Source organism: Malania oleifera, chromosome 8 (assembly GCF_029873635.1).
Source record: "Malania oleifera isolate guangnan ecotype guangnan chromosome 8, ASM2987363v1, whole genome shotgun sequence".
Taxonomy (NCBI): Eukaryota; Viridiplantae; Streptophyta; class Magnoliopsida; order Santalales; family Ximeniaceae; genus Malania; species Malania oleifera.
In genome coordinates this window covers 27,160,110-27,173,039 of record NC_080424.1, presented here as the reverse complement: position 1 = coordinate 27,173,039, position 12,930 = coordinate 27,160,110, and the positions used below count along the sequence as shown (strand labels likewise).

At 37.5% G+C, this 12,930-nt stretch overlaps 1 protein-coding gene across 1 annotated transcript; it reads left to right on the top strand.

Annotated features, from left to right (window-relative positions):
* Positions 1-671: 671 nt before the first annotated feature.
* On the top strand, positions 672-3,772 carry LOC131161755 (lysM domain-containing GPI-anchored protein 1-like). Its single transcript, XM_058117712.1, has 5 exons — positions 672-1,793; positions 2,284-2,401; positions 2,491-2,652; positions 2,777-2,808; positions 3,288-3,772. Exons 1-5 carry the CDS (start codon positions 1,118-1,120, stop codon positions 3,569-3,571), a joined length of 1,272 nt encoding a protein of 423 aa, XP_057973695.1. The 5' UTR covers positions 672-1,117; the 3' UTR covers positions 3,572-3,772.
* The last annotated feature ends 9,158 nt before the right edge of the window (positions 3,773-12,930 follow it).

Below are 12,930 nucleotides of genomic sequence, written 5' to 3'. Positions count from 1 at the left end.
GTACATTCGTCAATCCGAATGACATCATCCAAGAACTCATATGCCCTATACTGCATCACACAAGTCGTCTTCGACACATACTCATAAGCAATTCTCAATTGATAATAACCTAACCATAAGTCAAATTTAGTGAAGTACTTAACACGATTTAATTGCTTAAATAGATCGACATTCAGCAGAATATGATACTTGTGTTTTTTTGACAAATCTTAGGGAAGGTCCTTGAAATTTTTAAAAATTTAGAAAAGTTTCTTAAAAATTTTAAAATCTCAGCAGAAATCAATATCTTTTTGTCGTCGAATTTCAAGTGACCAATATCTTTTACTCTAAAAAATAAAAATTTCAAGGGCAAAGTGAAAAATAACCCAAACATTGGGGGTGGGGGCAACTATGGCCTACCAATAATTCCTTCCCGGCATGCCTAAAATGCAGATGATACAAACCCATTCAAAATATACGAGACTTGAAGGGGTGGGGTAGATGTAGATGCCAAAAATTATATACTGAAAATACCAAAAAGCCTCCCTTGCCATGGAAAATAAAAGACGGGGGAAGCAATAACGTTGCTTGCGATGGCCGTACAACGATGTCGTTTTTGTACCGAAAGCAGTGAAATGACTTCGTCTTGATTCACCATCCTGGTGAGGACATTTTAGTCCAAAAAAAGTTGTGCCAGACTATCATCGAGAATCGGAAAGGGGTCTGATCACACTCCACAGCAGCGCATTTGTCTCCTCTCCAGCCTTGGCTCCATATTTTCAAAAAAGCTTTCTCTCACCTCTCTGATTGTGTGTCTCTCTTCTTGCAGAAGGGGAGAAGCAGAGAAGGAGAAGAATACCAAAACCTAAACCCCCAAAACCTCTCCTGAACCCTTTGGTTACCTTGCCAAGACGGTCCCTTGCTTTTCTTCCCGTCCTTGTCTTCGTTCTCCATTCCAAAACCCCATTTCGCACTGCGAACTAAACCCTAGCAGCAGCCGCCAAAAGCAAAAAAGATTTGCGAAAAGACCCATATTTCTTCCATCAATCGGCACCCGTTAGCATCGCTAGTCTATCTCTCAGCTTCTATCTGTTCACTGGTTAGAGGGAGAAGCAAGATTAAACACCAAAGCCCCACAATGCCAACTCCGAAACCCATCTCGGTCTACATCTGTAACATCATCTTCTTGTTGATTTTGAGAAATGCGGGTCTTGCGAAGTGCAAATCAACAATCGAGCCCTGCTCCTTCTCAGACTCCTGCAACGCCATGTTGGGCTACACTCTCTACACCGACCTCAAGGTCGCTGAGGTTGCCGCCCTCTTCGCAATCGACCCCATTGCGCTCCTCACCGCCAACGCCATCGACATCTCCTACCCGGACGTCGAGAATCACATCCTCCCTTCGCAGCTCTTCCTTAAAATCCCCATCACCTGCTCCTGCGCTGACGGCATTCGCAAGTCCGTCATCACATACAAGACCCGCCCCTCCGACACCCTCTCCGCCATCGCCGGTTCCTTTTACGGTGGACTCGTTTCCGCCGATCAGATTCAAGACGCCAATTCGTTACCGGACGATCCAGTTCTCGAGTCCGGGCAGACCCTCACCGTCCCTCTCACCTGCACTTGCTTCAATTCGACGGATAATTCGTTGCCCGCCATCTATTTGTCATATGTCGTGAAGCCGGGTGATTCATTGAATGGGACCGGTGGGATTGCGGCCAGGTATTCGACCACTCTCACGGATATTATGAATGTTAATGCAATGGGGAATCCGTCGATTGCTGCTGGAGATATACTTGCCATTCCGCTGCCTGGTAATTTCAAATAAGTTTCGCATTCTAAATCCATTTATCGGGCGTTTAAATGTCTAACATAGTGCTTGTTGTGACTGTTTTAGCTAAATTTCATGTTTCCTTTTTTCAGTTTTTTTTGGGGGTTATTTGCAGAGTGATTTTTAGTGAGTTCAAGCTGAGCTACTATTGGTGAAAATTTGTGTGTTCAATTTTATGTTCAGCATTTGTTTGACGAAACTGATGCTTTTTATTATTGACATTGGTGTGATGATTTGAATGCCTACTGGGCTTTGCAGAGGAAAATATCTCGTGATGGGATAATTCTATTAAACATACGTGGTTTAACAACATTCTAGAATTGAATTTGGCTAGACAAACTAAAGACCTGTGATTATATGGCTGTGAATAAACAACATATTCTAGAGTTGAATTCAGCTAGACATACTAAAGGCCTGTTATTATATGGTTGTGATGGTTGGATGTTTACCTTTTTTCTGCTATTGGATTGCAGCTTGTGCATCCAATTTTACGAAATACGCCTCCGATAATGGCTTGCTTGTGGCAACTGGAAGCTATTCCATTACTGCAGGACACTGCGTGCAATGCAGTTGTGGGCCTGGGAATCTCAAGTAATTGAGCATCTTTTCTTGTATTACTTGTAGTTGCTTGTGGGTTGGAAGCGTCATGTTAGATGACTTGATTGCGGGTTTTTATACAGTTTGTACTGCGCGCCATCTCCGTTGGCTGTTTCTTGTTCGAGCATGCAATGCAGAAACAGTAAGCTCATGCTTGGGAATGTTACAGCACAACAGAGCAGTGCTGGTTGCAATGTTAATTCTTGTAGTTATGATGGCACTGTCAATGGGACTATTTGGACGACGTAAGTTTGAGCCATTTGGCTGTTTCTCTCACATTTTTTTTCCTTCTCTCCAATTTGATATTTTGTACAAGTGGAATTCAATTTGAAAGTTGAACTCATTCACCCTGTTATGTTTGCTGTGCAGGTTGTCCACATCTCTTCAGCCTCGGTGCCCAGGTAAAATTTGGTCAAAAAAATGTTGTTCATTTGAGTAGCACTGGTGGGCACATGTGAAATCTATATGACACATGTGCCCTTCCTGTGCACAGGCATAATCTGCTGGTTGTCCACATCATAGAGTGGCATGCACATGGCTAGTGGGATTAAATGAAAATTGGTTTGAAACTAAACCTATTTGTTTTCATTAATCTAAAATCATTTAAAATGCATAATTTCAAATGCTTTGTTAATGACTGGAAGATGTATCCTAATTGCACTTTCAAGTTGTGCTGTAAAATGCTATATAGAACGCATTAAAACTATGGGCTGTTTAAATGATTTCAATTTTCAGGTCATTCAAATATGATATTTGTTTAAATGATTTCTCTTGGCTAAATGCTGGATTAAATAGTTACACAAGGCTTCATTATTATTGTTATTATTATCATAATTTTGTGATGTTTACCGATTATATTGGACTGCCATAAATTATGCAGGGTCACAGCAATTTATTCCACTTGTAGCACCACCTACTACAGTTAATAGGGGTTCTATATTTGCTCCATCACCTTCGCCATCTCAATCAAGTGCTGTTCCTGCTGCAATGACCCCCAAGTCTTCGGTCACGTCTTCACCTGGGTCAATTCCAGGATTTACCCCAGCAAATGGTCCTATGGGAAGTGCATCTGATGCTTGCATCTTGACGAACGCATTAGCTAGTTTTCCAACTGTTATTGTTTTATGTTTATTTATCAAGTTCATGGTGCCATTTTTGTTGTAATTTTGCTCATCTGCTGTCCGTCCGGGTGGCATGTTTATTCCTCATGGTTTTGTATTTAACTTTTTTAATTTATTTCTATTAGTGGTCTGATTTCTGGATGCTGCATTGAGGGGTTTTGTGGTGATTGCTTTTTGGCATCTTCGAGCATTCGCCCATTTGTAATCTATATATTATCATAGCCATTTCTGGAGCTTTAAGAAATTTCAGAGTGACTGCATCGCCCTACATGACTATTGGAATTGCCAGGATTGCATTTTAAATGGATTTCATATAGCATATATTTTGTTGCCATTTCTGGTGGATTTTGCTGTTAGATTTCGTGTTGAGATGGCTGTCTTTCTAGGGCAAACCTTGACCTGATGTTTAAGGCTGCCTTCGTCATTCCTTCTGTGGGGGCCAATCCAGGTGGTCACAGACGCAAACAACCTCACTTGCCAGATGATGTGTCTTTGGGAAAGATTTTATGATTTAGAAGGCTTTTTGTACTTGCTTTCCAAATCCAACCGCCCTTTTGATTAGTGTGAGCTTATCAATTGAGAGAAAGGAATACAATGACTTGATTAATCAGAATAGAGAAGAAGATATCAGCAACAGGAAAAATCATGGCAAGTGTATATTGCAAGAATGATTATGAAGGAACAACAATTGAATTACTAACAAAAGAATTTTCAGAGAAAGAAGAATTTGTGAGGACGAAGGAAATGGCAGCATTCTCATACTCAAAATAACTAGCCTTGATATTCATATATAAATTATTATAAAATGATCACAAAATGGTTGCAAAGTGGTTGTGAAAGATTTAAAATGGTTAATAAAATTAATTAAATGATTGAAACAATAAAGATTTTTGAAATATCTCTTCATAAAACACCAATAATCTCCCACCAAATATTTGGGTTAATCAATTAGAATGTTATGTATGGTATGGCATCGTTTGGACTTTGAACCAATCCTAGGAAGATAAGTTGTGACTATAGTTTATTTAGAATCCAAAGATGACTATTCAATGAGGATAGGCATGAATAGGTCATGCACCTTGGATTTCAGAATGACCTTCCAATCGTGCCTTTAGCTCACATAAGAATAGCCCTACTCTACACTTACATACTTACATAGGTGAAATCATTGAGTGTGCATTGCAATCAAGCACACCAACCTATAAGGGCTATGGAATTCATTGAGAGTAAGTGTTCAACCTAAAATATTGTAGCCTTATGCTACCCTCACCATAGGAATGATCATTTTTTATCACTTGTTAGAACTTACTTCAAGCAATTTTCAATTATTTAAACTAGGTTACCATCACCCTTAAAGCTTAAGTTAAAGGCACAAGCCCCATTCCTCTTGATGAATCACACACTAACTTTCAACCTAGTGGTTTAGTCAAATGATCTACTAAATTCATCTTTGATCTCACATAATCAAGAGATATTATCCCATCACTTGAATATCGCAATGCTTAATTGAGATTTTACAACCCTAAATATTGATACAGTTAATTGAACCCCACCTTCCCAACAGACACATATTGTACAATATATATGCACATATGTGCATGTGTCTGTATAAATGTAGTATTTTTATCCAATTATTCATAACTTCTAAATGCATTATTTTTATTTTCTTTTCTAGGATTCTCGTAGAAGGATTATATTATCTATAATTATATTTAAAATGAGATAAGTAATATTATTTTATTCTCATAATATAAAGACATCAATTGTTGTTGTTTTTTTTTCCTTCAAATTTTTGTATGTTTTTTTACATTATATCGTTGGTGGGATAGGTTTGGTTCCCAACAGGAGAAGGACCCCTTAATGAGGCGGGGATAATGATATAAATAATTTCCAAGGCAGATTCAATTGGAGATGCGGTTGGTAATTCTTGAAGGGGTGAATTTAGGTTTTATCCCTTGCTCCAAATTTGCCCCATTTACATCCCCTACACGTTAGGGATGCAAAAAAGATCAAAGGGTTGGTTTTGGGTCAAGTCATTAATCGATTGGACTTAAACAAGTTTAGGTTTAGGGTTGACTTGTTTTTTAATTGGCATGTAAAACATAAACTCGAACTTTATTTATCGAGTTATAAATTGGTCCCTATTAATAAATATATAATATTTTTATTTAAAATTTTTATTTAACATTTCAATAAATATGAGCTTTTTTTTAAGAAGTAAATATTTATCATTTTTCTTTTTAAATTTCAACAAACGTTAGTATTGATGTCAAACTCGGGTGACCAATTTTGTTGTCAACAAATATGGAGACCATTTAAAAAAATAAGTGTAGATAAACAAACCATTGTTTATCAAACTTACCATTTTATTTTTTAAAAATGAAGACATCACTTTATTTTAGTTTTAAAAAGGAAAAATAAAGAAAATATTTTTTTTTTTCAAATTATTTAGGTTTGGGAGCATAATTTTTTTTTTTTGGGTTCGTCCCGGGTGTCCACCTACTGTCAACGACGTCCGTTTTACGGTCCGTCGCACCGGCCAGTGACTAATCCCACGCCCTGCAGTGCGGCCCCACACATCACAGAGATGTAAATTTCAGGCGCCCAGCAGCAGACTCGAACCCGGGGTGCCAGGATTAGGCTCACCTCGTGAAAGGAAACGCCCGAAGTCCGCTTTGCCAACTGAGCTCAGCCCTGGGGGCTGTTTTGGGAGCATAATTGTTAATAGGGAAGGTATCCTCTAAATCCTTTCAAATAGGATTAAGACATTAGTACCCTAAAACCCCCATTCTACGATTCGTTACTATTCTTACCTTGTGTATGTGTCCTTTAAGAAAAAATAATTTTCTGTAATTTTCTGCCTTGCTCCCTGGCAACGCTAGTTAGCCATCCCCTAATATGTGGTCAATTGTTTGCAGAAGGCAATTTCGCCTTTTTATTTATTTATTTTCATAGAAGATATTATATCACCCAAATCCCTTTTGAAAAGGTTTTCATAAGGCCTATGCAAAGGATTTAACCTCATAAAGACCTCATTATTTTTATGCCTTTCCAAATTATCAAAAAATCATACAAAACATTAAAAGAAAAGGAACAAGAAAGGATTATTGGGTTTTTGGTTGTTATGATTGAATCTACAAAGTAAATGTCTATACATCCCCAAAAAAGGAATCAAGTCATCTATAGTTCATCAAAACATTTTCAATATTTGGATTAAATTTTTTTTTTTATGATTTTTGAAAACATCTTTCCATCCTCAAGCCACTTCATAGGTAATTACTTTTGAAAAATGTCATTTTTTCTAAATTAACTTAAAAATTACTTTTTTGTTGGATAACTACAAACCCACCTTGAAATCTTTTTGACAGTGAACTTGAAAACCTTTGGAAAAATGCCTAAAAGCCACATCATGGACATTCATTCTATACTTTTAATTTTCTTGAAAACATTTGAAAAATGATATTTTTGTTTTTTTTATGGAGAAAACCATTGATCCACATCAAATTATATGCAGCTAGACTTGACCATATATTCTGGTGAGTGTTTTGACTTATCAATAACATTGAAATCCAAAAAGTGTGTTGATCTTATAGGTCACACCCGATTTTGATAATAACAAATACTTAGGTATTTGATGATTGTCAAGTGTTTGTGCAGTCTTAAAAGAATATCTCAAGAAATGACACTTGAAGCAACAAGAAGACCCTGAAGATTTTAATTTGTATTGTCAATTAAATGATTGTAATATGGGTATGTAATTGTAACTTAGGGTATGGTCTATATTTTCTTACTTACATATCATGCATATAGGATATATGGTAAGTTCAGTAAAACCATAGTAAGACTTTAGGTCTCAACACTCACACATAGATCATACAAATTTAAGGAGTGTCAAAAATATACTTAATTGAATATTTCTAAGGAAATTAGGTGATCTCGGGCGACCGAACCCCGAGAGTTCAAAACTCCTTTGGCGCTTGAACTGTTGAAAAGTCAACAGTTGACTTGGGCTATCGGGCGACAAAACCTTTTTGTGCGTACAATTCACAGGCACCCGAACCCTTTGAAAGAGACATTCCATCAACTCGAGCGACCGAACTTTTTAGTTCAAATTGAACCCCAGGCAATCGAACACTCGAGTTCGGACCACCGAATATATGACCGGGCACCCGAAGTCTCGAACAAAGGCTACTGACTTTGATTCAGATTACCAAAGCACGACACAGGTGACCGAACCTATTTAAATATCTTTTATTATTGTGTCTGTTCGGGTAATCGAACCTTGGTTTAGCCACCTGAACCTCGGCGGGTTAAAATAATTTTAGCTGCGGTAAAATTGGGTTAAGTTGGGTTAATAGTGTTTTAACTATTTGAAAGTTTTTTAATAATTCCCAACAAGTCCCAAAAGGTTATATTTTTTACCTTGCATATAAATATAGGCTCATTTGTGAGGATTAGAAAGATTTAGCAAATTGATTAGCCAAAAAATCCTCTCTTTACAAAATACACTCTTTGTCCAAATACTCTCAAATCTTTACTTCCTTGATATATTCTGAGTTCATGAGAGCACATTTTGAGTGTTTGTGATTGCTACACTTTGCTAAAAACTCCCATTTGATGGAATGAGTGTAATATCGTTTTTGGGGAGTTTAGCTTAGGTTTATCCCATAGTTTTTGATATTATAAATTTGTGTTGGGATAAACTAAGTGAGCTTAGGATATTTGCATTATTATTGCAAGTGTCCAATAGCTTGGATTTTTGTTGTGCAAAGATTTTTCAAACAAGCAAAACATTTTCAAACTTGTATTGTGCTTATTTCATTGAGAAAAATTTTCTTGAACTAGTTTGATATTATCTTTGGAATATTGATTTGCTACTGAACTGTGCTTTGTTTAGATTCCAAGATACTACTTGTTTTGAACACTCTTGAGCATATCACTGATTATACCATATTGAGTGGTGATAGCACAACTATTCGCATCACTGAGCTTACATTATATCTATATCATTGATGGGTATGTGACTGCACGTATTAGGTACATATCTGCTTTACATGAAAGCATAATCACTATACCATTTGATTGAGAGAACACTGTTGTATTTTCAGGCCTGGCCTAAGGGGGCGATAATCCAGCCCGGTAAGGATTGTGTAAAGGTTGAGGTCAGCATTGTGCTAATTGACCTAATTTGTTTAGGTGTCGCTCCACCCGTTTAAGTGAGCATTATAGTGGTAATCCTTATGCTTGTTAGCCAAGGCGGGGACGTAGGCAATTTGTCGAACCTCGAAAACATTTTTGTGTGTCACTTCTCTTTACTGCTTTCTGGTGCATGTGTAGTTAATTAAATTGTGTTATTTAATTTTTGATATATATCATAATTGATTTACCTTACTTGCACTAGATTGACCTTAGGGTTGTGAATATACTGCTGTTAGGATACTTAGAGCATAAAGTTTAAAAATACCAATTCACCCCCCCTCTTGGGATCATGGTAAAGCTAACAAAGTGTTTGGAGAAAAAGATTGTAAGACAACCTCTAGATTGGACGATCAACTATGCCTGAAAGACTGATTAACAGTTTGTAGAGGACAAAGGGCGATTAACCATGCCTCGAGGCTAATCAACTGTCTGCATGCATTTTCTGATTTTTCTTCCAAATTTTCATGCAATTCTATGATTCTAATGCCTGAACCTACTAATGCCCATTTGTGACCTAGGGATCTTTTATAATAGTTAGTGAGCTTAAGAGAGGTAAGCCCCTCTAGAGGGCTTCAACTGCAATTTACAGATCTCTTAAGGGCCTCTAAAGGCTGTAATTGTGTCTCAAGGTTCCTCATGGACCTATTAGGGTTTCTTAGGGCCTCTCAAGGCCTTTCAAGGCTCCTTGCAACTGAGTAGGGTCTTATTGGGCCTACAAGACCTCTTTGCGCTTTTTTTGGGTCTCTTTAGGCCTTAATAAGGGTCATAAGAGGGCTCATTGTAAGTTAAATGAGTCTAATTGGGATCCAATAGCACTTTTTTTAGCCCCAAAGAGTAAGGATGTAATTAACCTTGCCCCGAGGGATGCTCTTAGCATTATATTTTTTAAGAGAATCCTTAACTTCCCTTTTTGCCTATAAATAGGAAGGGGATTTAGTGATAAAAAAGGGGGGGGAGGTACAAGGGAGCTCACATAAAAAGATAGAAGGAGAGAGAGAAAAAAAAAGAGGGTTAGAGAGAAGAAGAGGAGCGAGAGAGAGGAGGAAAAAAAATCCGAGGGGAATATACATAGATGGGGGAAAAGAAAAAGAAAGTGAAGAGGAGGGGTACGACCACTCAAAAGAAAAGCTAAGAGAAGAGCAAGAGAGGGGTCTTGATGGCTACGGAGAAAAAAAGTGAGCAAGGAGAGCTTTCAACTTTGGTTCACGTAGAAAATCTTCAAACAAAAACTACAAATTACCGCGTGAATAGGTTAATTTATTCTTTTTTAGTTTAAATTTTCAATATATGGTGGTTTTCATGTTCCCCATAGATGGATTAATTTCCCTTTCGTTTTAGTTGATTGAAGTCATAATAGAAGTGCTAGGGTAGCTTACATGGTGGAGGTCGTGAGGCTAGGTGAGGGATTTTGGTATTTTTTAGCAAGGATAATAGGGTTTCATGGGTTGTCACAGAAGAAATGTTTGCCAAAGGTGGCAGATGTGGCTCAAACTAATTGAAGGAAAGGGTAGTAGGTTGCTTAAGGTTGGTAGGGGGCTATTATGGTTGGATGCTAGGGTTTTTGAGGAAGCCTTAGTTGTGTGAAAGTAAGAACACCATGGATTAGGGTTATGGTAACGAGAGCGGTAGTTGTCAGCTGAAGTTACAATTGTAGTCAATTGCTACAAGGGTATGGGGTAGGCAGCCGATGAAGGAGGATGGTGGAGGCTATTAGCATAGGGTAGTTTTTTGGGTAGTCATTGAGTAGGGTTTACATGTACATAGCAATAGCAGTAGTGTAATGACCCAAAGTATAATGGTATTTAAATAATAAGAGAGAGGAAAATGGAAATAGTAAAAAGGGGGCGGCGACAAACTTCGTTGATGAACGCTTTTGCATTCGTTGACGATGTGGCATTTTGGGCTCGTTGACGAGGGTGCACTTCGTCGACGAGAAGATATCGAGAGGCTATTTTTTTCAGCTCTGAATTTCGTCGACGAGGAATAGTATTCATTGATGAATTTCCTTTTTGACCTTATCGATGAAGTGACGTGACTCGTCGACGAAGGTCAGTGTATAAATAGCCCTAAACTCGATTTTCTCTCAGGAAATTTCATGCAGAACACTCACTCACTCTCTCCTCTTCGGTTTCTCCCCCTTCTCTGTAAGATCTCAGGTCAGATTCTCGCTAGTTCAACGATTTGAAGCCACCACGAAGCTCCTGGGAAAGTTCTCTGCAAACCTACTAGAGTGGATCGTCGGTGGAGCTACTTTTGAATTCATCCTTGGTTTAAGGAAAGGCTTTTTATTCAAAATTTGGTCTTTCCATAGTTATAGGAAATGTTGTACACGAAGAAATATTGAAGTTTAGTTCTGAGAAATGTTGATTTCAGGGTGTTGAATGGGGAACCCTGTGAGTGCAGGACGAGTGTATTTTAGGGGGTTTCTTTGCAGAAATCAGGTAAGGGAATAAACTAAAGCAGTCATTTTTCCATGAAAATACTATTAAATTACTAGTAGATTTATGTTTAGAAAGCATGTATAACATTTGAATATCATTGCGAAAATGTTTATTTAGGAAAATACTGCTATTATATTAAAATGTATGTATTAGTATGAAATGCCAGAAAATATGATTTCAGTATAGAATATATGATCTTATTCAGCATTGTGTGGCATGAATATTATTTTATGTGAAAAATATTATGTTAAGGAAATTTTATAGATAAAGTATGTTTTCAGAAAATATAGAATAATGCAGTACATTACGATTTTGCAATACATAATAAATAACATGCTTATTCAGATTATTATTTATGAAATCAAATGTTCGGTGCAAGGTAATGATTGATAGTTGGCGCAAGACCGTGTATTATGTAAGATTTTGGTGCAAGGTCGTATTTATGAAATGTTCAGCGCAAGGCCGCAGATGTGAAAGTAATCGGCGCAAGGGCGTATGTGTAGTGACCCGAAGAATAATAGCATTTTGATAATAAAGAGGGAGAGAAATAGAAACAGAAATAGAAGGAGGTCATAGACTTCGTCGACGACATTGCATTTTGGAGAATATAATAATTTCAAGGAAATTGCCAAGTTTCGTCGACAAACACAGGGTTTCGTCGATGAAGGTCTAAAGGATTTCGTCGACGAATACAGGGCTTCGTCGACGAGAAAATACCAAAAGATGGTTCGGACTGCTCTAAATTTCATCGACGAATATAGGGTTTCGTTGATGAATTTACTAAAGGATTTGTCGACGAAGTGACGTGTCTCATCGATGAATCTAGCCCTATAAATAGCTAAAAATCGGACTTTTAGTCACTTTCAGCACTCCTCTCTCTCCTCTCTCTCTCTCTCTCTCTCTCTCTCTCTCTCTCTCTCTACGTCTCTCTCTCCCTTCTCTCTTCGATTTTGGCCCTGACAGTCGCCAGATCGACGATCCGAAGCCACCATGACGCTCCTAGCGAAGTTTTCTACAAGTCTGCCGAAGCGGATCATTGGTGGAACGAAGTAAAATCATCCCTAAGTTGAGGTAAAGTTTTTTAAGCCAGATTTGATCTTATGGTAGTTATAAAAAATGATGTACACGTAGAAATACTGAAGTTTAGTACTGTGAGTTTTCAGTTTCAGGGTATTGATCAAGAAATCCTACGGGGGTTAGGCCATAATATTTTAGGGGCTTTCCAGTAGTCAGGTAAGGTAAATATGCTATGCTAGGTATTTTTAAAATATTATGCAGATTATTAAATGATGAAAATTATGTATTAAAGTATCGTGTGGCTTGTGAATATGAATATAGTACGAAGATATGTTTTATGATATTTCAGTATCTTGATTTTACGATATTTCAGCACCATGATTTTATGAATCTCAGTACCATGATTTTATGAATCTCAGTACCATGATTATACGAATATCAATATTATGATTATGTAGTTTCAATGATATGATTATACAGTTCTCAGTATTACGACGTATGATTTACAGTACAGTTTATGCAGCATCATGGTTATTACGATTATTTCAGAATTATGGTAAATCATATAGTTGTATATAGAAATACAATATATGGTATCAGACCCTGTTGGACTATGCAGCTACAGAGCACGATACCGTTGCTACAGATACTATGTTACGTTATGAGTGCAACCACCTATTTAGATAATACGTGATATAGGTCGATCACCTAAGCCCTTGAAGAGGTCAAGCTCCCCATCTAGATA

What these genes read in the sequence shown, in the direction of transcription:
- LOC131161755 (XM_058117712.1), top strand. Translation starts at nt 1,118, where the DNA reads ATGCCAACTCCGAAACCCATCTCGGTCTACATCTGTAACATCATCTTC. An exon ending in AATGGGACTATTTGGACGAC is followed by an intron (nt 2,653 to 2,776) that starts GTAAGTTTGAGC and finishes TTTGCTGTGCAG; the next exon opens with GTTGTCCACATCTCTTCAGC. An exon ending in TCTTCAGCCTCGGTGCCCAG is followed by an intron (nt 2,809 to 3,287) that starts GTAAAATTTGGT and finishes TAAATTATGCAG; the next exon opens with GGTCACAGCAATTTATTCCA.